Source organism: Phragmites australis, chromosome 6 (genome assembly GCF_958298935.1).
Source record: "Phragmites australis chromosome 6, lpPhrAust1.1, whole genome shotgun sequence".
NCBI lineage: Eukaryota > Viridiplantae > Streptophyta > Magnoliopsida > Poales > Poaceae > Phragmites > Phragmites australis.
The window spans coordinates 32,676,676-32,702,578 of NC_084926.1; the positions used below are offsets into that span (position 1 = coordinate 32,676,676).

Sequence of the window (25,903 nt, forward strand, 5' to 3'; positions counted from 1 at the left end):
TGGATATTGTTAAGAGGTTGCCCTAATTAAACTAGTATGCTACGATTTTTTTCTGTTAAATTCTTCGTGCAACATTCTTTTCCTGATAGCTAGTGGTGGATGTTGAGATCATTACTAATTTGGTAGAATAAAATAGCACATTTTTCATGGTATACCATGGATTATATATGATGGCACTCGCAAGATCTGTAACATCGATACGTTGGTGGTTGCAACTTTGTGATATCCAATGTAATCGTTGATTCATTTTTGTTCTAGCAAATTAATAAAGCATATTTTATTTTAAGGGGAGTTATTATCTCGTGTCACATAGCAAGTAGCATTTTGTAACTAAAGGTAAAGTATGTTTTAGACGTTCTATGGAAAGAAAATGTTTATGCTGTACATGTCACTGGAATATCGGCTAGCCAATTCTCTTGCATGAATTAAGCTTTGGATAACACCGGATATCATTTGCAAATGTTTGAATCAGAAAGAGACACGTACAACGATCTCAAAGAAAAAAGACAGATAGAACTACGGCTCATATCAATAACAAATGTACAGTGGTTTGGACAGGGAGAATATGTTCTCTTCACCGAATTTCTTTTGAATTTTCCATTATTAACAATAAAGTCTCTAATGATTGTCCACTTGGATTTTACTGCTTTCCTTATTTTTTAATGTAAGTAAATGTTCCTTACATTAGCCATTTTTGATATATGAAGCATGTTGGGGTTACATTGATTGATCTATTGATTTGAGTCATTTCAAAAAAATTCACTTTCACTTTATTCACATCTACTTACATCAATTATACTTGGTAGTCAAATTAAATTAATGTTACTAAATTATACATAAGCGAGAGAGCAAGTATCACACATAATCTGATTATGAAGTTACCGCCTCTGAACAAATTAATAAATATAAACCTAAAAGCTTAGCAATTGATTTGTAGTCCCATTAAAGTTTCAGTCCTAATTATATTATTTAGTAGAAAATATAGTCTACAAATTGCTATATAGTAACACATTTATACCCTGTGAATTTCTCCCGTGACAACATTTCAATAATCACAAAATTAAAATAGCTACCATGGTCCAATTTTTTCCACAACATCTCTCTGTTCACTTCGACACAGAGAAAAATATGGAAAAAAAATCTCGCACAATACTATTGAGCAGTGAAGGGCATTATGTCGAAGACCATGACGGTGAGCTTGGCGTCTAAAGTCCGAATCTCTTGAAGACAATGAGACTGTGTAGAGAAATCTATACATGGATAAGTGATAGAAGGAAAGTTGTGCCTAGCCTTCAGTACATGTATGTGAAACTAACTATGCACGATGGCACAAAAGCTAGAACATGGGACCTTAGGTTATGATTTACAGTACCGTGATGTATGTAGTTAAATTACAAGGTTTCAATTGCAGAGACACATGGTGGATATACAATTTTGGAGGAAGAAGATTGGTTTAGGTTGTCAAAAACCGGACCTTCAGCTAAAGGTTAAAAATTTTCATGGTGGCACACAAACTTCTGTATGACTGAAGTAATATGTTCATCAAATAATTGTTCTTTTTTTAATAGTTATTATAAGATGTAATTATCCAATAGGGAAATAATATACATGTACTCAGGAGCAATAACCGACAATAACTGGGTATGACATTTGTTCATGTAAATGAGCCATTGGAAATAGGTTTATCGGTTTAACCCAAATGGGACGACATTCTGTTGATAAGCGATTTACATGATGTTGCCGTGAGAAATTATTTCCCTAATTATGTGGACCATCAAGCACATATGCTTGAAGGTCAACCATCAAGATAAATATCCCTATGGCACATATGCTTGAAGGTCAACCATCAAGATAAATATCCCTATGGTCTTTCACCGATCCCAGACCACTGGCAAAGATCATGATTCTGGTAGGGAAATTAAAGCATGCCCAATGAAAATGCCAGGAGCAAAAAGGTCCAATGAGAATTTTACGGCCTGTATAAAAAAATTCTAACAATATCATCATTATTATGTTCGTTGTGACACACATTCAAAAATAGGCTACAGAAAGTTAGTGGTGTTTTAAAGATTTAATTACTTGTAATTACAAAATGATTCTTGGTTCACTCCATCAAGTTGATTATACAATTATATATTCTTAGTCCACTCCATATATTTTGAAAAAACGTTATATGCATATAGGGATGTATTTTTATTCCGACCCCATGGCACATATGGCTGCTGGGTACCCCTTTTGTTCATTTTCCTTTCATGCATCACTGCAAGAAATTTGATCATTTATAACTAAAATAGTCGTGACAAAATCTGAAAATGCCATAAAATGGGGGTTATTTGGTGACGGTTCAAGAAGTTTCTTTGTAAGTCCATAGTGGGGCAATTTCGTCAGATGTGCCTATGATTAATTGCTATTGTCGTCATCGAAAATCCACTGTTTTGTGACATTACTATATATCATGGTCCAAAAAAAATATGAGACGGTGTCTAGTACACCTCAATGACAAAATCTGTTTTGTCACGGAGCCGAGAGGTGGGAGGCAAAAAAATTTAGGCGCATCTGAAATCCAACATGTGGCAAATAGATGTAACAAAATCTCCTTCCCAAAATCCCCCGCATGATGCCTCCCCAAAATCCTCAGCCTTCAGTACGCTACTGCCATTCCACTCCCCTATTCCAATCGAGCCACCATAGATCGCCGCCGGCAGCTCAATCTCGTGCATCCTCCATTCACCTGTGCCCCACCCACTTCACACCCCAGTCAGCATGTCCCAAGCTCCGTCGTCACCCTAGCCCACTGCGACCCCAACCTAGCTATCCGCGCACTAGATCCGCTACCACCATTAACACCCCACGATCTGATCGCAGCAAGCCCACCGCTGCTTCATCCCTTCCTGGCGCCGCACTTCCCTCCATATCCCCTCCCAGCGTGGCTCCTCCCTACCGGTGCCACCCCGCCCCAGCAAAACCAGCATCGCTCATCCTCTACTAGAGCGGCACTACCCGACCTCCCTCTAGCCTGCAAGATAGTTTATTTTCTCATCTATTTCCTCTTCATTATCTTAGGTTTAAGCATGTGCTGAAATAGGTACTAGGTAAATTGCTCTAGATATGGATTTTCTACTAGAAGTGTTCCAGATGTGGAGTTGGTACCAGCTTCTAGATGCATTTGCTCTAATTTGGAGGTATTGTGTTTTAGGGTTCTTAAATTTGCACTGTTCAGACTGTTTTCCCTACTTATCGCTTGTTCTAAAATGGTGTCTGCTGCACTCGGTCTTAACACTTTAACAACATTTTGCACTTCTCTATATGTGAATGCATAGTTGGTGATTGCTAGAAGAAAAACCTTGATTATTTCCATTGTAAGAAATTCTCTTGTCAATTTTGTGATTGTTAGAATAAAAACATTACTTTTTGTTATTTGTCATTGCCTATATGAAAATGTGACATCTGCAGCTGATTGCATTCAGGAAGTTTTGTGAGAATTGAGGACCTAGCTTGCATGGTCAAGGTATTGCTATTCCCCCTCTTTGTATTTATTTGCCCCTATGATTCCTTAATAACATATAATAGGGTGTGCAAGGTCCAAATTAGTGATATGCTTCGTGCTATAGCTGTCTATGCTAAATTGCAATATAGAAAGCAGAAACTTTGTGTTCTTGTAAATTAAGTACTAGCGGCCAACCACCTGTACTTGTTTTCTTTGTATTAAGTACTAACGGTCTGTGTGCATGCTTATGTGTAATGATAGTTTATGGTTTCACTGAACTTTCAACGACACAGATGGTTGAACCTGCAAACACTAATTTTTCTTGTTTAATTCCAGCAAGGATAAAGCTTAAATTCCTCTAATCCATTGTTGTTATAGAATGTAGAAACTTTGTATTCTTGTAAATTAATTCCTCTTGTGTAATTCATGTATTGCCAAACTATAAAAATAATTCCTCTTGGTGTACAATTGATGCAATTTTTTAGGTGAGGTTGGATGGCTCAATAAAACTGGAGCCCTGTGCCATCTCAATCCCTTTCCTTCCTTCACTTCTTGAAACAGATAATTGAGACATTGTGCCTGGCCAGGGTTCTGACCATCGCCCTGTACACGGGGCCGTCAATGAGCCCAGTGAACCACCACCACGCCTTCATGAGCAGTGGGCATCAAGAGACTAGCAGCAGCAGCAGCAATGGGACATGGATCAAGGGGGTGTTCCAGGTGCGAAGGTAGTTTTTGAAGTCTTTGAAGAATGCATGGTTCATGTTAATCATGTTTTCAGTAGAACATGGTACAAAGTACCTTTTGAAGTCTGTGGTGATTGTATGCATGATAAGATGTAGATATGCTTATATTTTGCACATGTGAACTTGACTTGAGACGTATATATTTTTGTGAAAGATTATGTGACTCGATGTAATGAGATGGTCTAAATGTTTAGATTGTTCTGTAATGTATTTCTATATTGCTAATGTTCTCATGAGATGTGTGACGATACAGAGAGACTTATGTGATGATTTCTTTATTTTGTCAAAGACAAGCTGTGGCTGTGGGAGTTTTAGTGACAAGACATGAGCCAATAATGACATTTAATCTCACATTGCATGATAATTAAAATATCACCGAATAGTCTCTCTTCCATGAAGATACTATAATCATCTATGTTTCATGGGGATTTTGTCGACTTCGTCATTGAGTACATTATATGACGCAGATTCTGTGACGAAGCGAGTGACGAGAAAATATGTCATTATTATTATTGTGTGACAAAAATCATTAGATCGAGACGATAACCTGTCATCATCGATAGCCAGATTTCTTGTAGTGATGGTGGAGGAAAATGGAATTTGCTATTTGATCGTTGAGACACATCCTCTGAAAAATTGTTGAGTTGTAGGGTATTATAAGCCTGACACCAATTTGTAGGGTATTATAAGCCTGACACCAATTTGATGAGTTGTAGGGTATTATAAGCCTGACAACAATTTGATGAGTTCAACAAATCTCGAGGATTTTTGCTACCTGTTGTTATCTTGATAAGAAAGGATCACCAATATGATCAGCAGGTATATTTAATTCGACCAATAAAAATATTATTTATTTAGGTTATAGAGAACGGTTTAAACAATCCAATTCATCTACCTGGTGTCTTGTTTCACCACAGCTATTGTCATTTCTATGTGGTGAAATTTGATATGTAGCTCCCATGCTTGCTCACGTACTTAACAAGAGTTATTTGTGCTAAGCTGACTCTAATTGTCATCATGCATGCTTTCTTTTGAAACAAATAATATGCCAATAATACAATTGGTAAAAAATTATTGTGGAAATAAAAATATAATTTCCCTTCTAGAAAGGCAATTTATTTAGTGTTCTTAATTTTTCTTTCATTATGCAAACTTTAGGCATCCCAAAAACACCAAGTTTATTCATTGAACGTAAGTAAACGTTGCTTTACTGGTCAACGTACTATATTACCGGAGAGGAACATTAAATTCATCAGTCATTTTATTGGAAATGAAATTGCCACTCTAGAATATCTTTCACGATATATATACTATTTCAACAATCCTAGAAAGATAATGTTCGTCTCTATGTAAGGGGTTAACCTAAATCATAATCTGGTGCATCTCCCTATAATCTTTTTTTTAAAAGGATGCAACGTTGGAAACATTAATAGGATGTAGTTGTTAGATATTTGAATTATAAAGTTCTGAGAAGCTAGAGTTGATATAATTATACACATGAAAAATGAGTTCCCAGTGGTACGGATATGGCGTGGGAAGCAACGACGTACCTGGGTTGCATCCCAAGGCTGTGGTAGTGTGGATTCTGCCTGCCTCGATCTAACAAGGTTAGCTTGACCCAAAGTACATATAGATGTGCAAGTGGGATCTACGGCAGTCTTTCTAGACATCTCTAAGTCTTGGACTGTAATCATGCGGTTTTGTATTCTTCCGCGATTCGCGTTTTTGAATAGGTTTTTTTCTGATTCTTTTTTGAAAGTTAGAAGATATTTAAGGGGCTGGCTTTTAGCCTAATTTGTGGTGATTTTTGACTAGACTGTGGTTGAAATAAATTGAAGCTGAGAAACAGACTGAGAGAAGTTTTTTTGATTTTTAACGTGTTAAAAAACTAAAATTTTATTTTAAAAATTAACAATCAAAATTTAACAGTCTTACAGAAGCTCTAAAATCAGAACCTCCAACCAGTGCGTAAGTTTACCAACTCAGCCGCATCGCCGTTTCGACTTGGAGAAGCATGCCTATAGTTTTGGCGCTAACTTGGTTCGAGTCAGGTCAAATACAATTATACGGAGCAAACTTGCCATGCAAGCTGTGGGTCTATTCTATTTGATTAACGAAATTGTCCGTGTCCACGAAAGTAGAATGAAAATGGGCTGCACGGAATGCGACGTGCTCATCGTTTGTGAAGCCATATAGATGGTTCTATCCATCTCACTAAGAACGTGATTGTCTAATCTATATGTAATATGTATGTCTGAGTGTGTGCATAGGTACTGAGTGTGTACGCGTATGTGAAGGGTTGGTATGTATGCACATGTTTAGATACTATAGCTGTACCGAGTTTAGAGGAGTAAAAAAAAGAGCTGCAGGTGTGATTTTAGTAACATCTGAAAATAGTGGGGGCAAAATGCAACTTTTCAACTTGCAAGGGGCAATCAAAATCTAGACTACTTGTGGGGTTTTCGTGTTATATATTTTACCATCTACTAACAACTTCGACCTCCATCACCGTAACCGATAAAGGGTTATATGTTACCATATTTTGTAATTTGTTTATTGCATCTTGGCCTCAAAACTCTTTAACTATTAATACACTTAAAATGGTTGTCTGAATCATTTCAAAAGGGGAAAAAAAAATTATTAAAACATTACAAAAAAAACTGGGTTCTTGCTTTCATCTCCTGCAGCTCCTGTCACGCATACAAGTCAACAATAGATTGATATGTAGCTAGTTCGATATTTAAAATTTCTAATAGAAATTGCCTATTAACTTTTTTTCATATATATTCATTACTGCATAAACTTTTAACATTGTCGGCTCCAAAACACTATTCATTATCGGTTTTAGAGCTGGCAACGGGCAACGGACAGTGATATTCCCTTACTATCACTGTCGTTCCAGGGACCGGTAGTAAAAACATTATTACAGTCAGGTGATGGTTTCGGTTGACAGTGATTGCTGGTCTCCGATTCAATGTGTTTGTGTCTGAAAAAAGCAAAAAATATTTTTTGACATGTCTAACCATCTCACCTCCCTTTGACTCTTGAGTATAATAGCAAAATCAATCCTTTTGACCTCTTCTGATCGAATGTTTGAACGGCTATTTGCACATTTAAATGATCCTAAATAAAAATATTATCAACTACAAAGTAGTACATCTCATCAAGTTCTACAATGTTAATATAAAGTTTGCCTCAATCCAACTCTGTATGAAAATGTTTGTGTCCAATCCGTACAATGTTTAGTAAAACAGTCATAACTTTTACATACGGAGTCCGATTTTGACGTTTGACCTCTACTTTAGAAGCTAACGAGGAGACGCATCTGAATATATATATATATATTATATATATATATATTTAGATTTGTACCTTTCTTGAAAAAAAAGCTCAGAAGACTCTTGACAGGATCTCTAAAGTTTTTTTGTCAAAAATTGACCTTCTCCGATTTGTTTGAAATTTTTTGGAGACATAGTGCTACATCTGAAAGTTAGTGCTGCAAAGACGTTTTATCAATCCTAGTTACCAAACTCATAATAAAAATCTTTAAATTTATAGTTTTCAACTTTGTAGTCCTGTGCGTGTCCTTTTCAATGATTTCTACTAGTGTTTTACTGTTGATCCAGGCTAAAAGTTTATGGTCAGGTACGTGGCTCCCTTTATACTAGCTTTAAATATTTATTTGTGCATTTATATATGGCTTTAAATAAGAAAATTATCAAGTACAAAGTTGTAGATCTTGTCGAGAGCTATAATTTTCATATAAAGTTTGTTTTTATCCGACTTTGTATGAAAATATTATGAATTTTTTAAGATAAGCTGTAATTGACTACGGCTAAAACTTTGTTAAGATTATTTATATATTTAAATAACCTCAAATTAAAAAGTTTTCAACTACAAAGTTATAGATCTCGTCGTGACTATAATTTTCATATAATGTTTTTCTCTATCTGACTTCATTGAAAAAATTATGAATTTTTTCAAATAAACTATCATCCATTATCACTGCTGGCTCGTCACACGAACCAGCAGTGATAATATGTATCCGGCAGTGATACTTGATGAACTATTACTACCGGGTCATAGCTAAAATCAGTAGTGATAGTTCAAGTAGCATTGTCGGCTGATGCTTTTACCCGACAACGAAGCATCACTACTGGCTCAAGCCATCAACGACTAATGATGCTTCCTGTGCAGGTTTTGAATCAACAGTGATACTTTATCACTGCCGGCCCATTAGTAACAGGCAGTAATGGGTCGACATATAAGCCCGATTTTGTAGAAGTGACTGTTTCACCTTTTTTTTTTGAGTCTGGTGTTGATTTCAAATTTTCCCTTGTACAACTATTAATCCATAGATAATGTAAATAACTCTGTGACTTTTACAACCCGATGAAACATTAACATTGCACTTGTTGCAGTAGCTAGGTGACTCTTCTTTGAGAATAAAGTGACAAAGCGAAACACTTATTAATTCCATTTTAACAGAAACCTAGAGACTTTAGGGTGAATAAATGCATGTGGCAGTATTATTGTTTTTAAATACATTCGTGTTTCACAAAGCATCTTATTCTCCATTATTTATATTTTTCTGAATATTTAAGGAATTCCACCATGCATGAATACATAATCTAAAAAATTGCAAAATCCTCATCCACTCAATACCAAATCGTGGAGCAAATTATTCGTGTCATTTATTAGTTGTGGAATGCCACATCAAATTTAGTCATTACTGTTTTACCCACTAATGTGACGTGGCTTGGTGGTGATCAGTGTTGTTAGTTATGAAAAAGTGTTCTCAAATTCCGAAATATATAGTATTCTAACCATGTAAGTGTATGCCATCAATTTAAAGGAATCACTCCCTCTCTAATCAGTATAAGTTAAATTTTGAAGTTATATATAGTCAAAACTTTCTTGTATTTGATATTAATACCTCTCTGGACTTAGCTTTTAGATTGGACATATGAAATAGTATTATTTTTTATGTTTTTATCAACAAATGAATTTAAATTAATATTATAATTTACTCATTTAATAATAGAGAGATTTAACAGTGCTGGGAAGTCATGATAGCCGTACATTTAGACCAATTGAAGGATTAAGAACAGAGAGGTACCTGCTGAAAGATACTTTAAGTTGTGGGTTGATACCAAAAAGCGTGGGCCAGATACCATCTTGAACAATAAGTCACAGGGTAGATTAGTAATTTTGTTAGTAAGATCCAATTAGGTAGAGGGGCAGTTTAGTAATAGCACATCCATGGGTATTGATAAATTTAGTTCCATATCTTCTGTGTCGATTCAGACACTAAATTGGTCGATCCAGCTTGGCATCGTGCCGCCGGTCGTTGCCGTGTACTCCGCTTCCCGCCTCATCCACCTGCACCTCCGGCGCCGCGGTCTAGCTTGGCACAACGCATCACCGCTGCCGCGTACGTACTCTGCCTTAACCACCTCCACTTCCGGTGTCGCAGTCCGCCTTGGCACGGTACGCCGGCGGTCGCACGAGGCGCTCGCCAGCATGCCACCGTTCTACTATGCACACGGCGTCATGCACGCGCCCAACTCCAAGGACCTCCTTCTTGCCATCCCCAAGCTGGAGGCCACCGTGTGGAGATGGTCGCCTGTGCAGTGCCCGTTGTCCACAAGCTCCTCAGAGCACAGCGACCACTTCATGTGCATTTCCAACCCGGTGTACGAGTGGCGCGGCCAGATGCCCGTGGCCACCAATGGGGACACCCCGTTGTTCAAGACGCCGAGTGAGTCGCTGTCACCGTTTGGGATTATAGAGGAGGACGAAGAGGGGGAGTTCTCGCCGCCATTGTTAGCGATGAGGAAGCTCCCACCATTAGACGTCGCAGCGTGTCCCCTGCCGACGCTGAGCTTCGTTGATGACAGGTCGTCGTTGAAGGTGACTGTCGGAGGGTGAACTCCTAAAGCAGGGATCCGGAGGGACCCCCTTTGAGATTCGACCGGGGGGATGATTCTGAATCTGTTTTGCGGGAGAAATAAATGGGCGTAAATGCGATGGCAGGTGGAATGGAATGATCGGATGCAGAATGCAGTAAATGCACTGGAGGTTTTTAGATAGGTTCGGGTCGCACTGAGCGTAATACCCTACTCCTGTGTGGATGCTATAAATGCACTGAGAATGTCTCTCAGGGATGTTGCTGGTTACAAGAATATTTGTCTATCCTAGAGCTTCGGGCTCCTTGTTCTTCTGTGATCTTAGCTTCTGTGCTTGTACTGGACCTGTCTTCTTCCTTGGCTTTCTCCTTGTCTGAGACTCAATCCCCTTTTCTGTGTCGATCGGCCCTTCCTTAAATACTTCACCGGCGGTAGCATGCCCAGAAAGGGAGGGCACGAGCTCCAAGGAGCCATAAATGGAAAGCAACCATCATGGGCTGCTGCGCGAAGTGACGGGGGCGGGGGGTTGAAAACGCGCCCCCGTCCGGTCTCGTTCGTCATGATGTCGTTCTGCAACGGGCGCCGCGGAGAGGGCCCACCGGGCAGCCACTGAACGGCCCGGCGTGCCCTCTCGGTCTTGTATGCCTGACACAGCAGGGCAGCAGACGGGGCGCCTTGGGTCTCGCGATGTTATCCCGAGGCGCGCCGGATGACGCGGGATGGGACTCGTGCATTAAATGTCCCCACGCCTCCCTGCCAGGCCGTGGCAGGCACTGACACCGAGTGTGGGTAGGAACAGTTGGAAGTGACAGGCCACGCGCCCTCTTAAATGCGGCATCGAACCTTTCACTGGTTGACACCTCACCGCTGGACCTCTGTGGGGGCCACCGGCGAAGGACTTCTTAGGCCGTCGGGGAACTGAGTGCTCAGGGGTCACTGTTCACAGCCCCGAGCACTCTCTCCCGAATATACCCTTTCTTGTTCCTCGGGGAACCGAGTGCTCGGGGGCCATTGTTCACGGTCCCGAGCACTCTCTCCTAGAATTGACTGTTTAGGTCCTCGGGGAACCGAGTGCTCGGGGGCCGCTATTCACAATCCTGAGCACTCTCTCCCGGAACTAACTTCCTTGGGTCCTCGGGGTACTCGGGTGCTCGGGGGCGACTGTTCGCAGCCCCGAGCACACCCTTCCCGGTACTCAGTTTTTCTGGTCGTCGGGGGACTTGGGTGCTCGGGGGCCACTGTTCACGGCCCCGAGCATTCTCTTCCCGGCACTTGGTCTTCTCGGATCATCGGGGAACTCGGGTACACGGGGACCACTGTTCATGGCCCCGAGCACCCTGTCCCGGGACTTAGTCTTCTCGTACCTCTCGGAGATGATCCCCGCGGGAGGGCGCCACGTGGCAAACTACTGATCTGACCTCGGGACTTGGGGACCTCTGGTTCCTGTGTCACCGACAGCAGCCCCCGGGCCCATTGGCAGGCGATGGCCCAGAGACTGCGGATGGGGCCCTCTTCTTCATCGAGGCCGATCCCAGCACCGGCGCCACGTGGCGTGTTTTTAGGCGCTGGCTTCTCTGGCCCAGGCTTCGGGTATGGCCCAGCGGGGAGCCGAACGGACGCACGTCCAGCCGACTCCCGAGGCGCGTGATAACGAGGCAGGTGGCACGCGATAACGAGGCAGGCGGCGTGCGTGGTAACCGCGCAGATCCAGGGTAGTGCGCCTGACGACTGTTGACAACCGCGCAGACCGAGGGAGATTCGCCTGGCGCTCGTGTCGGTCGAGGAAATTTGTCTCGCCGAGTGCGCCGCGGTAGGCGTCGTTTGAAAACCCTAGGATATAAAAGGAGGAGGGGAGCGAACCGTTGCCCCTTTATGCCATCTTCGCAATCAAGCCTTCTTGCCTTCTTCTTCTTCCTTGCGCTCCAGAGCTTTCGCCCTCCCTTAGGCATGCAGCGCACTCTCTTCCCCCCACCGTTCCAGCACACTCCCCACCCCGAAACAATGCCGAGGGCAGGAAGCAGCCGCCATGACAAGGGGCCTGACACCATACTTCCGGAGTCGAGGATTGTCAACGAAGAGGGGGTGGACAAGGTCCGCAAGAAGATGGTGCCCGAAGGCCAGTGGGAGGCCTCGCTGGTGAGGCTGACGAGCTTCCCGTACGTCATGGACTGGTCAGAGCGCATCGTCATCTTCGTCTCCTTCGTGGCGACTGGGATGCTGCCACCATTCTCGACGTTCTTCCTCCAAGTCTTGGACACGTTCGAGATCCAGCTGGCGCACCTCAGCCCGAACTCGGTGGTCATCTTGGCCATCTTCGCGCATTTCTGCGAGATGTTCGTGGGGGTGCCGCCATCTGTGGCGCTGTTCTGCCACTTCTTCGTGCTGCGGCCGGCCGGGAAGAAGAGGGGTTCCTCCACCGCGGACATCGCTGACTGCTGTAACTTCCGGCTGCGGGACGGCTTGGCGGAGCTGTACATCCCCCAGGTGCTGCGGAGCAAGTGGGACGACTGGCGGCGCAACTGGGTCTACATCGACGTTAGTCCCCACGACTGCCTCAAGTTACCGGAGGTGGTGGCGGAGCCCCAGAGGTCGATTTGGGAGGCAACTCCGGCGGAGGATGAGCGGATGCGGCCAGTCCTGAACCGCATCGACTACCTACGCCAGGCGGGACTGGTGTCGGTGATGGTGGTGGTAGACTACCTGCGCCGCCACCTGGCGCCCCTGCGGGAGTGGGTCCGCCCCAGCTGGATGTACACGGGCCCCCAGGACATCACCAGGACCCGGATCGGCGAGGACGGGGACCTGGATGAGGCGGCGCTGGTGGGCCTGCTCCGGGTGGTGACCGGCGTGGAAGACCTGACCCGGGCGGTGCTCCCCCGAGAGTAGTTGGCACTCTGCGTGGATCCGGGTCGGGTGGCGCTGCATGCGACGTTGCCCGAGTTCGACGACCAGGGTCTGGTCGACTGGCCAGGGCGCCGGAACCCTGGGACCAACCAGATCCTCGGGTTGGACGAGGTGACGGGCGGCGCCCGAAGGACCGGCGACGGGGATGCCGCGGATGGCAGGCCGCTGGCGGGTGGCAGGGAGGTCGCGGGCGGCCGAACGCAGACCGGCGGCAAGGGTGCCGCGGGCAGCAGGTCGCAGGCCGGCCGTGGGGCTGCCGTAGGCAGCAGCCATCAGGCCGGCAGAAGAGGCACTGTCGGCAGCAGAGCGGCGCCCCCGGGGACAAGGGAAAGCTCCCCCGGACGTTCGTGCCTCAGCCGTCGTCCTCGTCGTCGCCGTCGCCTCCACAGTAACGGCCGTCGGCGGGTAGCACGAAGGAGGGAGGCCAGGGCGGTCAGTCGTCCGGAGCGGAATCCACGACGGAGGCGAGGTCCAGGGCGCGGGAGCCTGAAGACCAAGGCCGGCGCGATGGCTCTACAGCGAGTGCCCAAGCCGACCCGCCGCCGGAGACGGGCTCCATGGCGGCCCCTCAGCGGCTCGAGGGACAGAGCCCCCCACCGAAGAGGAGGGCAGACTCCGGGCAATACCGCGGACCAAAGTCAGCGTGAGTATTGTCCTTTTCCTGAGCGCACTTTGCCCGGAGTAAGTTAGGGGACTGACCTTTGTTTGCTTTCAGGCCGCCCAAAGACGTCGTCGGAGACCAAAGCCGACCGAAAGTGCCAAGGCCGGCTCCCGCCCCTGAGCCGAGCGCGCCGACCGAGCCGGAGCCGCAGGTGCCGCCGTGCTCTGAGCCGAGGGCAGCGGCCGCGCCCGAGCAGCCGGCGCTGGCCGAGCCCGCCCCGGGCACTTCGAGGGCCGGGCAAGTGGCCGCGGCGAGGGCGGCACCGACATGGCAGCAATCGGGGACCCCGAGCGCCTCTGCAGAGAGGGCTCGCAGGGGACCCAGCGCCCGACCGTCGTCCAGCCAGGTCGCGGAACCCCTCCCGGACGTGCTAGGAAGCGCCTGGGAGGTGATTGAGCAGCTGGAGGCGGCCGTGGCGGGGGAGCGGCCGCAGCTCGAGGCGGACCGTGCCGCCCTCGTCGAGGAGAGGGGGCGTTTGGAGGAGGTCGGCCGGCTTTTGGAGGCCCGCATTGCTTCGCCCCGCGCCACCCATGAGAGGGCGATACGCGCGGTGGCCGAGGAGCAGGAGGCCCTGGAGGAGGTGCGCGAGGAGGCTGTCGCCGCGCAGGAGGAGGCCACCCTCTTAGGGGAGATATTGCAGCGGCGGGCCGCAGAGCTGCTTGCTAGGGAGCGGCTGGTACGTGCTCAGGAGGAGGCCATCGTGCAGCGCGAGAAGGCTGTGGAGACCTCCCGGGCAGACTTAGACCGCCAGAACGACGAGCTCGTGCGGTGTCACGCTGAAGTCCTCTTTCGGGAGGAGGAGGTGACGGTCTGCAAGACTGACGTCGAGATCATGGTGACGGCTCAGGACGCCCGGGAGGAGCAGCTTACCCTGCGCGAGGAGGAGGCTGCCACGGCGTCGGTGGCCCTAACTGCTCGGGAGGAGCAGGCCGCCAAGTGGGAGGCCGAGCTGGCCGCCCGGGAGCGGGCCCTTACTACCCTTGCCGAGCAGGTGAAGCGGGGCCAAGCCCCGGTGACCTGCGGCATCCCGACCAGCGCGGTCGAGGGGATTAGACTCAAGGAGCGGGTGCAAATCGCGAAGGACGAACTCGAGACCGTCGTCGCCGAGCGGGCCAATGTCAAGCTGATGATGCGAGACATTCTTCGGCAAGCACGGAGGTCCGTGAGGGTGGCCAGGCTCGAGCGAGTCAATGTGGGCGAGAAGGGGATGGATCGAGAGACCATCGGCCACATCGCCCTCGGCTTTGAGGAGATTAGCCGGCGACTGAAGGCTCTTCCCCGGGAAGGGTGCACTCTGGCCCAAGCGGTGGCCGAGCACGTCCTGGCCTGCTACCGAAGCCGGGATCCCAACTTCTCACTGGAGCCAGCTCGGCAGGGGGTGGTCGAGGCTGAGGAAGGGGCCGCCCGGGAGGCTGTCCGGGGCGTCACCACCGAGGTGGCGGCTTGCTTCACACGGGAGCCACTGCCGGTACCGATCAGTGGCAGCAGCAGCGAAGACTCCTCGCCGCCTCCAGAGCCCGCCGACCTAGATTAGGCTTTTGTCTTTTGTTTTCTTTTGACTTCTTGTAAATATGGGAGTGATCCCTCTGAATGGCTCTTCTTTTTTTGAATATAATGAAAGCTTTTCCTTGGGATTGCAACTCCAATGTTGTCTTGATGCTTGATGAAGTATTTTCTCTTTTCACTTGATGTCCCGAGGTGTACTTAGCCGGACCGAGCCCGACCTCCCCCCCCTGAGAACGAAGTCGCCCCGACCACTCCTCGTCCGAGTAGTGGGACCAATCCGCGCGTTTAGCCCCTGAGCCTTTGCGAGTCTGCAGCGGCTAAGTCAAGAAATAAAGGCACGAACTTCCTTGCTCAGGAGATAGATCGATCCAGCACGGAGCACGCCACGACCAGTGAACGCTTTTCAACTTTGCGACCACTCAAACAAGAAGACCGGAGACACGTGCGCGCGGAAATGCGACCAAAAGTCCCCACGGTTTGGTGGTGTCCGGGCTAGGACGGACGGGACCGAGCATCGACAGCCCACCCCCAAGGTCTAGGCTCCTGAACGCTCTTTGCTCAAGCGGTGGGATTACCCGAGAACCCCAGAGGCTCGGTAGTGCCCGGGGTACTGCCAAGCGGGCCAAACACCACGACCACCATGAAGGACTTCGGTCAGACATTGCCATTCGTATGGTACACCTGTCTACTGTCCGTTCTATCGTTCCAGAAAAAACGAACACGTGGGCAGGGTTTTGTGCGCAAGGAGACCATCTCGCCAAATAGATTAGAATGCGACGGTCCCGAGTATAGCTCGGGAACAATAGATTGCTGAATAAGTAAGAATGTAAATTCGTATGACTTTAGCCACTCACCGGACAGCTGTCAGCCTTTCGGCCGACCGATCCAGGAGGGGTATGCGCTCTGACCTCGGGGTGCCCGGGAACTTGGTTCCTTCAGACGGAGCGCCCGAGCACTGGAAAGCATGAGAGGGAGCCCGGGGCCAGGCGGTCCCGACCACTCATGCCCGAGCGGTAGGACTGCCCGAGGACCCCCTAGGCTTGAGCAGTGCCCTAGGCACGGAGGCCCTTGCGGTCGAGCTATTTTTATTCTTGGTTGTTGATCTATAAGCTTTGGGAAATAGGAAAAGATTCTTTGTTTGGTGCGCTCTGTTAGTGTGGTACTCATTATTGACTGCTCTCGTTTTTGACCTGAGACCTCTCGAATACCCGGACCGGCGAAGTATACAAACAGAGGCATAACCTAGAGGTCCTATGGTTCGGTGGCGCCCGGGAAGGACTGACCAGACCGAGCACCGACAGCCCGCCCCTAGGGACTAGGCTCCCGACCACTCTTTGCTCAAGCGGTAGGATTACCCGAGAACCCTAGAGGCTCGGTGATGCTCGGGGTACCGTCATGGCACCGGACACCACAGCCTACCACAACAGACTTAGGTCAGCGGCAACTGCCTGCGCGCATACCGATCGGGATTCTTTTATCATTGGGAAAAATGAGAGAGCATGTTTTTCTCGCACAATCGAGCATCTCACCAGACAGATTAAACATATGGATTCCAGAGAGAAAATAAAATTTGAAATAACAACTGGACTATGATAGTATATATTGACAATTTTGTACAAGATTGGGTAACTTACATGGTTGATGGTAGCCCCCGGCCAACTTGGGCGGGGGAGGACCCCCGGCCTAGTTGGCTCGAGCACAAACATGCCCACCTAAGGATATAACTTGTGCAGATGCTCGATGTTCCACGCGTTTGGGAGCGGCTGCCCATCCTCTGCAGCTAGCCGAAAAGAGCCTTCTCGCGGGACACCGATCACGGTAAAGGGGCCTTCCCACATAGGGGACTGTTTATTCCTTCCTTCGCGCGATTGAACGTGTCGGAGAACTAGATCCCCAACCTCGAGAGACCAGGCCCGGATGTGACGCTGATGATAGCGTCGCAGGCTTTGCTGGTACCGGGCTGCTCGGACGGCGGCACACCGCTGGCGCTCTTCCACGTAGTCGACATCGTCGCGCCTTCGATGTTCCTGTTTGCCTTCGGAATAGGCATGCACCCGAGGGGAGCCAATTGTGAGCTCGGAGGGGAGGACCACCTCAGCGCCGTACACGAGGAAGAATGGCATCTCCCCGGTGGCACGACTTGGCGTGGTCCGGTTGGCCCATAACACAGCTTGTCGCTCATCGATCCACCCTTTCCCGTGCTTTGCGATCACGGCGTAGGTCCGGGTTTTGAGCCCCTTTAGTATCTCAGCATTGGCACGCTCGACCTGCCCATTGCTCCGAGGATGAGGACAGAGGCGAAGTAGAGCTTGATGCCAAGGTCCTCACAGTAGTCCCCGAACAGGACACTTGTGAGCTGAGTGCCATTGTCGGTGATGATCCTGTTCGGGATGCCGAAGTGACTTGTGATACCGTGGATGAACTGAAGCACTGTGTTCTTGGTAACCTTGATGACTGGGACCACCTCCGGCCACTTGGTGAACTTGTCGATGGCAACGTAAAGGTACTCATAGCCCCCGATTGCTCGGGGGAATGGACCTAGGATGTCTAGCCCCCAGACCGCGAAGGGCCATAACAGGGGATGGTGTGAAGAGCCTGAGCTGGCTGGTGAATCTACTTTGCGTGGAACTGGCACATCCTGCAGCGCCGAACCAACTCGGAAGCATCCTGGAGAGCTGTAGGCCAGTACAAACCTTGCCGGAAGGCCTTCCCGACCAGCGTGCGAAACGATGCATGGCCACCGCACTCGCCCTCGTGGATCTCAGTGAGAAGCTCACCACCTTATGTTCGGGTGATGCATTTCAGGAGGACACCGTCCGTGCCACGCCGGTAGAGACCCCCGTCTACTATGGCATAGCGTTTGGACTGCCGTGCAATCCTCTCGGCAGAAGCATCATCCCCAGGAAGAAAATTTTCTTTCAAGTACCCTAAGATCTCGTCCATCCACGAGACATCTTGAGAACCGCTGGCAAGCGCAGCGCACTCACCGGGCGGTGGCACCCTGACGGGGCTCCCCACTGAGGGCGCCCCCTGGGTCCCCCCAACTAGGCTTGAGGGTTCAACTTCATCCTGGTCGGCAGGCAGGACGGAAGGCCGTGTGAGCCTTTCTTCAAAGGCTCCGGTAGGGACGCGCGCACGGGAAGAGGCCAGGCGAGAAAGGTCATCAGCCAGAGCGTTATCGCGGCGAGATATGTACCGCAGCTCCAGGCCGTCGAAGTACCTCTCCAGCCTCCTGACTTCCGCCACGTACACCGCCATTTGAAGATCCGTGCACTGGTACTCTTTTGACACTTGGTTGACCACCAGCTGAGAGTTTCCGTTGACCAGGAGGCGACGAATCCCGAGGCCCACTACTGCCCGGAGGCCAGCGATGAGGCCCTCATATTCCGTCATGTTATTGGTTGCTCGGAACTGCACCTACACGACGTACAGAAGTTCTTCACCCGTTAGGGAGGTGAGAACCACTCTGGCCCTCGCGCCCTTCAACGTGAGGGAACCGTCGAAGTGCATAGCCTAGTACCCAGGCGTATTGTGCCTGGGATATGCGGAAATCTCTTCTTGGTCGATCTCGGGGACGGGCGTCCACTCTGCCACAAAGTCAGAGAGCACCTGGCTTTTGATCGCCTAGTGGCTGACAAAGTGCAGATCAAACTCCGCCAGCTCCACCGCCCACTTGACGATGCACCCTGTGCCTTCTCGGTTCCGGAGGATTGGCTCCAGCGGATACGTAGTAACCACCGAGACCTAGAGACTGCCCGGGGCGGCCGGGAGCTGCGACCCAGCACCTGGCCCTGAGCACTCATCACTCTCTACCACCAGTACCATGCTCATGACCTGGAGAGTGGCTGAGACGTAGAGCAGCAGAGGCTCGCCCTCGGAGGGGGCCACCAGTACGGGCGGCAAGGTGAGATACTTCCTCAAGTCGCGGAAGGCCTGCTCGGCCTCCGACGTCCAGTCGAAATGACCGGTCTTCTTCTGGAGTTTGAAGAGGGGGAGTCCTCGCTCCCCGAGCTTGGAGATGAAGCACCCGAGGGCCGCCATGCAGCCGGCGAGGCGCTGGACTTCCTTGAGTCGAGCCGGGGGTCGCATCTGCTCGATGGCCCGGATCTTTTCTGGGTTGGCCTCGATTCCTCGGCTAGAGACCAAGAAACCGAGGAGCTTGCCCACAGGTACCCTGAAAACACACTTCTCGGAGTTGAGCTTCAAGCAGGTAGTGCGGAGACTGTTGAAAGTCTTGGCCAGATCTTCAAACAGGGTGCCGCAGTCTCGGGATTTGACCACGAGATGATCGATGTAAGCCTCGACGTTGCGGCCAACCTGCGAATCAAGGGTAATGAGCACAGCGTGCTGGAAAGATGAACCAGTGTTGTGCAAACCAAATGGCATTGATACATAACAATAAGTCCCCATCGGAGTGGTGAAAGAAGTTTTTTCTTCATCCTCTACGGCCATGAGAATTTAGTGATAACCAAAGTTTTCATCTAGAAAACATAAAAGATCACACCCCGTGGTTGCATCTACAATCTGATCTATGCGGGGTAAAGGAAAATGATCTTTTGGGCAAGCCTTGTTTAAGTCAGTGTAGTCGACGCACATGCGGAGCTTGCCGTTGGCCTTCGGGACGATGACTGGGTTTGCCAGCCACTCGGAGTGGAGGACTTTTCGGATGAAGCCGGCGTCAAGGAGCTTACTTACTTGCTCCCGGATGAACTCCTGGTGCTCGGGCGCCTGCCACCAGACTTTCTGCCTCACCGACCGTGCATCCGGGTGCACGGCAAGGTGGTGCTCGATCACCTCCCTAGGGATCCCGGGCATATCGGATGGCTGCCATGCAAACACGTCGACGTTAGCCCGGAGGAAGGCAATGAGCGTGCTTTCCTATTTGCCGCCCAGGTCACCGCCGATTCGGACAACCTGGGAAGCGTCTTCGCCCACCACGACCTCTTTCGTAGGAACGGAGGTGTCGGTAGCAAGTTGGGGTTTGGATGAAGTGGGTCCCGGGCCCCCTGGGTAACCCTCGACCTCGGCCCGAGCTGAGACCAAGGCCAAATATAGCTGCTCGGCACAGGAGATGGCACTGTCGATCACGGCGGGCACGGAGATGGGGCCTGCAGGGCCCGGCATCTTGACCGTGAGGTATGCGTAGTGGGTGACCACCATGAACCGAGCGAACGCCGGGCGCCCGAGGATGGCGTTGTAGGGGAGGGGGAGTTCAACGACATCGAAGATGACGTTCTCTATCTGGAAGTTATCCCGGCTCCTGAATGTCACGGGCAGCTCGACCTACCCGAGGGGCAGGGAGTGCCCGGGCGTCACCCCGTAGAAGGGGAGCGACGGCTTTAGGCGCCTGGAAGGCACCTGCAGTATCTCGAAGGCCTCCCGAGAGAGGAGATTTAGGCCTGCACCCCCGTCGATCAGCACTCTACTGACCTTCACGTTGCAGATGGTGGGGGACACTACCAGGGGTAGTCGCCCCACGCCTGTAGTACTTGCGGGGTGGTCGGCCAGGCTGAACGTGATCGGAGAGTCCGACCATTTCAGGGGACTTGCGGCCTCTATGCTCGGGGTCGCCGAGCACACCTCACGCCACATGGTCTTGGCGCTACGGCGGGAGGAGGGCGTGTACGCGCCTCCATCGATGAAGGCGACGGTGTGCTCAGGCTCCTGAAAGCTGAGCTCTTGGTTGTCGGGGGCGGCTCTGTCGTCGCCGCCCCTGCGGGGCTCTTCGCGGTCCCTCTGGCACCGCTCGATGAGACCTTTGACCCGCGCGGCATTCCTTGAGGTCATGCCACTCGGTCTGGTGGATCTGGCACCACTTCCCCGGCTCAAGCCTCGCAGGAGCGGGGGCCCTTGCGGGAGTAGGAACCCTCGCGGGAGCTGGAGCCCTCAGAGGGGCCAGAGCCCTTGCGGGTGCGGACCTTCTGTCGGCGGCCGCCCGGCACGCTGGCCGGCTGTCAAGCTCCTGGGCTAGCCCATGGGCAGGGCCCTGAGCCGGCACGACAGGGATAGCCTCGCGCCTTCTTCGCTTTTTCTTTTCCCGCCTGTCAGAGCGGGAAGGACCTGGTTGATCGGTGGCGGGATGCTCAGGGCGCGGAACATGCCATGCCTGAGCCTTCGCCGCCTTGGCGCACTTGTCGGCCAATGTGAAGAGTTCCGCGGTGGTTTCGACTTCATGCGTGCCCAGCGTCTCGAGCATCCGCTCGTCGCGAACACCTTGCCAGAATGCAAAAATGATGGCGTTGGGGGTTATCCGCGGGATGGTGTTGCGGACCTAGCTGAATCGCTGTATGAAGTGCCGCAACGTCTCCCCCTCCTGCTGTTTGACGGCGTGGAGGTCGCACTCCAGGCCGGTGCGCGTGAACGTGCCCTGAAAGTTTGCCACAAACTGGTGGCAGAGGTCATCCCAGGAGTTGATGGATCCGGGGGGTAAGTTCATAAGCCAAGAACAGGCAGAGCCCCTGAAAGCCATCACCTTTTCACTGCCGCCAGCCGCTTGGACAGCGGTGGTGTAGATTTGGAGGAACTCGACGGGGTCGATGTACCCGTCGTACTTCTCCAGCAGTTCTGGCCGGAACTTGGTGGGCCATTTGACCCGGCGGAGCTCGCTGGTGAAGGCGCGGCAGCCTGTGCCGTACTCTGCTACGCGGGCGGCGCCCTTGGGCGATGAACGCCGGCAAGCCAGGGAGCCCCCGCAGTCATGGGCCGGCATGGAGGATGCCTGGTCCTCAGCTTCGGCCTCATGCCGGGACTCCCGTTGGCGCTCAAGGTAAACACGCGCGTCTTTGACGGCCCTCTGCTCATTGAGGTGCAAGCGTAGGTCCTGAGCTCCGGTAGTGGCCAGGGGGGCGGCACTCCGCTTGGAGGCCCCCCGGCCGGTTCGGCCGCCACCCGAGGATGGATCGGCCTTGGTTGTGCCACGATGGGAGGTAGCGCGGGAGCTCTTGGCCAGCACCTGACGGTGAGCCGTGCCCACCAGAGCGGCCACCTCCTGGAGCCAGCGGCCTTCTGGGGTTTCCCCCGCCGCCTGGACTGGTGGGTGCCTGAGGAGAGTTTGCGCCGCAAGCAACGCGCTCCCAGGACTGGCATCGCAGAAGGCGAGCCTGCGCCGCAATGGCACCTAACGCTGTCCAGACGTGGACCTCGCGGCAGGAGTTTCTGCCGCTTGCTGTGGGTTAGGCGGTGCGCTTGCAACGGCGGCGGCGGCCCTGCTGGGCCCGGCGCCATGGTCCCCATGAGAGGGAAGCGCCGTGCGAGCGGACCGTGGCTAATGCTAAGGAGCAGCAGCGACTGGGGCCTCCTACGCGAGGGGCTCTATTTCCTCACTGGAGCTGGAGCCGGTGCGTCGGAGACGATGACCACCTGCCATTTTTTCTTCAGGAAAACAAAACAAATTTAGGGATGCAACCCCCCTACCTGGCGCGCTAGCTGTCGGAGGGTGAACTCCTAAAGCAGGGATCCGAAGGGACCCCCTTTGAGATTCGGTCGGGGGAATGATTCTGAATCTGTTTTGCGGGAGAAATAAATGGGCGTAAATGCGATGGCAGGTGGAATGGAATGATTGGATGCAGAATGAAGTAAATGCACTGGAGGTTTCTAGACAGGTTCAGGCCGCACTGAGCGTAATACCCTACTCTTGTGTGGATGCTATAAATGTACTGAGAATGTCTCTCAGGGATGTTGCTGGTTACAAGAATATTTGTCTATCCTAGAGCTTCGGGCTCCTTGTTCTTCGGTGATCTCAGCTTCTGTGCTTGCACTGGACCTGTCTTCTTCCTTGGCTTTCTCCTTGTCTGAGACTCAATCCCCTTTTCTGTGTCGATCGACCCTTCCTTAAATACTTCGCCGGCGGTAGAGTGCCCAGAAAGGGAGGGTACGAGCTTGAAGGCGCCATAAATGGAAAGCAACCATCATGGGCTGCTGCACGAAGTGACCGGGGGGGGGTTGAAAACACGCCCCGTTCGGTCTCGTTCGTCATGATGTCGTTCTGCAATGGGAGCCGCGGAGAGGGCCCACCGGGCAGCCACTGAACACCTCGGCATGCCCGCTCGGTCTTGTACGCCTGACACAGCAGGGCGGCAGGCGGGGCGCCTCGGGCCTCGCGATGTTATCCCGAGGCGCACTGGATGACGCGAGATGGGACCTGTGCATTAAATGTCCCCACGCTTCCCTGCCAGGCTGTGGCAGGGACTGACACCGAGCGTGGTAGGAGCAGTTGGAAGTGACAGGCCATGCGCCCTCTTAAATGCGGCATCGGGCCTTTCACTGGTTGACACCTCACCGCTGGACCTCTGTGGGGGCCACCAGCGAAGGACTTCTTAGGCCGTCGGGGAACCGAGTGCTCGGGGGCCACTATTCACGGTCCCGAGCACTCTCTCCCGGAATTGACTGTTCAGGTCCTTGGGGAACCGAGTGCTCGGGGGTCGCTGTTCACGGTCCCGAGCACTCTCTCCCGGAACTAACTTCTTTGGGTCCTCGGGGTACTCGGGTGCTCGGGGGCCACTATTCGCAGCCTCGAGCACACCCTTTCCGGTACTCGGCTTTTCTGGTCGTCGGGGAACTTGGGGTGCTTGGGGGCCACTGTTCACGGCCCCGAGCACTCTCTTCCCGGCACTTGGTCTTCTCGGATCATCGGGGAACTTAGGTACTCGGGGACCACTGTTCATGGCCCCGAGCACCCTCTCCCGGGACTTAGTCTTCTCGTACCTCGCGAAGATGATCCCCTCGGGATGGCGCCACATGGTAAACTGCTGTTCTGGCCTCGGGACTCGGGGACCCCTGGTTCTTGTGTCACCGACAGTGACCGACACGAATCGGGCCTCCTCCTCCTCGTCCAATCTCACAGCTCATTTCTTCTCTTCATGGTAATTGAAGTAAGATATTAAGAGATTACTCATTCAATAGTATGGTGTAGTGTGAGTGATGTGCTTGTTACCTAGAACTTGATTTGATTAATGATTTTGCTCCCTTGGCTGAACCATATTGTGCACCGATTTTCTCAGTAGTATGATTTTCTCATTACTGTATTTGGATATTTCATCTCGTTGAATAGGCTAGCTAGAATTGGGTTGCCAAAGAAGAGATGCGATGAAGGAGCCAACCGTCGGCATGTGTTTGACCAAGGCTCGACGTGGGCGGCCGAACCCACCGACCCTGCCACATCGCACGTGCGGCGCATTGTTGGCGATGTTTCAAGCAGGGAGGTGTTCGGTCCTAGGGTGACAGCCTTTGGTGCGTGGGCTTCACAAGGAGGGTGCCTGTTGAAAGGATGGGGTGGAGGAGGCAGCCATTGTCAACGTTTGGAGCAGCGACGTCGTTGACGTTTGTACTAGGATCGAGAACTGTCCCTATTCCGCGATGGGGAATACCAGTGGCATTAGAGATAGTTACGAGAGTACAATTAGATCGAAGATCAATTACTAAATTGCCCTTATTTATATTTATTCAAGTTCTTAACCTGCCCTCGTAGAAATCAATGATGATCACAATTCGGAGGGACAGGAACCAAAGGTTCCCCAAGTACAGTAACAAACCTCTTAATAATATATTACAATAATAAAATTTAATTGTAAAATCTATGCTTTTGGCGACTGGTAGAGTATTGTCAAACATCACTAGCTTTGACTTGCGGTTTTACGTGAGAAATGATTGTGCAGCAAATTAAGGGGCGTACGTAAGTTGAGAACATTAAGTTTGGGACCCAATGCAAGAGGTGAGCTCTCTGGTCACAAACATTTCTGTCATCGACATAGTCGATATCCTTGATGTAAATTTTTTTCTTGAAATAATACTAGGAGCTCTAACTTCACTTACGAAGGAGTTGTGTGTCCAAGTTCGAGTCTGGACGGACGGAGAGCTCAAGGTCCCATCTACTATCCGAGCAAGCACTCAGTCCCAAACATAAATTTGATTACTAGGTTCTACAATAATATATATTATCATAATATTTTTTAGACAAAACCTACTTAATCCACCTATTTTTATATGGATACAGTAAAAAAAGCGCCTTCACCTCTGACTCCAAAATCACTTTTACGGTGAGTTTTAGAGTCAATAATAAGTAACGGATAGTGATAGTTAGTCACCGAATCGATATTTTTTTTCCCGACTAGCATCCTCAGCTGCACCATCGCAAGTATAAAGTCAAGCGTTTTTTCGCGATAAATACGTGCATGTGCTTTTCGTGGCACTCAAACTCAAGACCTCTCAGCTTACGCAATAGGATATGCTTTATCATAAGATATGTTTTTATTTTGATCATTATTTCCTAAAACTTTATTATAATTATTTGGGTATTTAAATAACTTTAAATTAAAAAAAATTCAACTACAAAGTTGTAGATCTCGTCAAGGGCTACAATTTTATAAAAGGTTTGTCCCCCATCCGACTCTGTATAAAAAAGTTATAAATTTTTTAAGATAAGCTGTCATCCATTATTACTGCCGACCTGTGTTGGTGGTGATACCCATTATTACTGTCGATTTGTAACACGAATCGATAGTGATACTTGATGAACTATCACTATCAGGCTAGAACTAGCAGTGATAGTTAAGTTTCACTGTCGTTTTATTAGAAGGACCGACATTGATACTATCACTACCGGTTCGCGGCTAGAGCTTGCAGTGATATTCAATTATCATTGTCAGTTTTTTTTAATGTACTTTTAGTATTGGTCCTTGATATTAACCGTTAC

The 25,903-nt window shown here is 50.1% G+C and overlaps 1 protein-coding gene across 1 annotated transcript; it reads left to right on the forward strand.

The window, feature by feature from the left end:
• Window positions 1–3,499: 3,499 nt before the first annotated feature.
• On the forward strand, window positions 3,500–24,078 carry LOC133923134 (uncharacterized). Its single transcript, XM_062368577.1, has 6 exons — window positions 3,500–3,508; window positions 4,049–4,215; window positions 7,860–7,878; window positions 9,541–10,152; window positions 18,298–18,334; window positions 24,011–24,078. The coding sequence occupies exons 1-6, from the start codon at window positions 3,500–3,502 to the stop codon at window positions 24,076–24,078; spliced, it is 912 nt and encodes a 303-aa protein (XP_062224561.1).
• The last annotated feature ends 1,825 nt before the right edge of the window (window positions 24,079–25,903 follow it).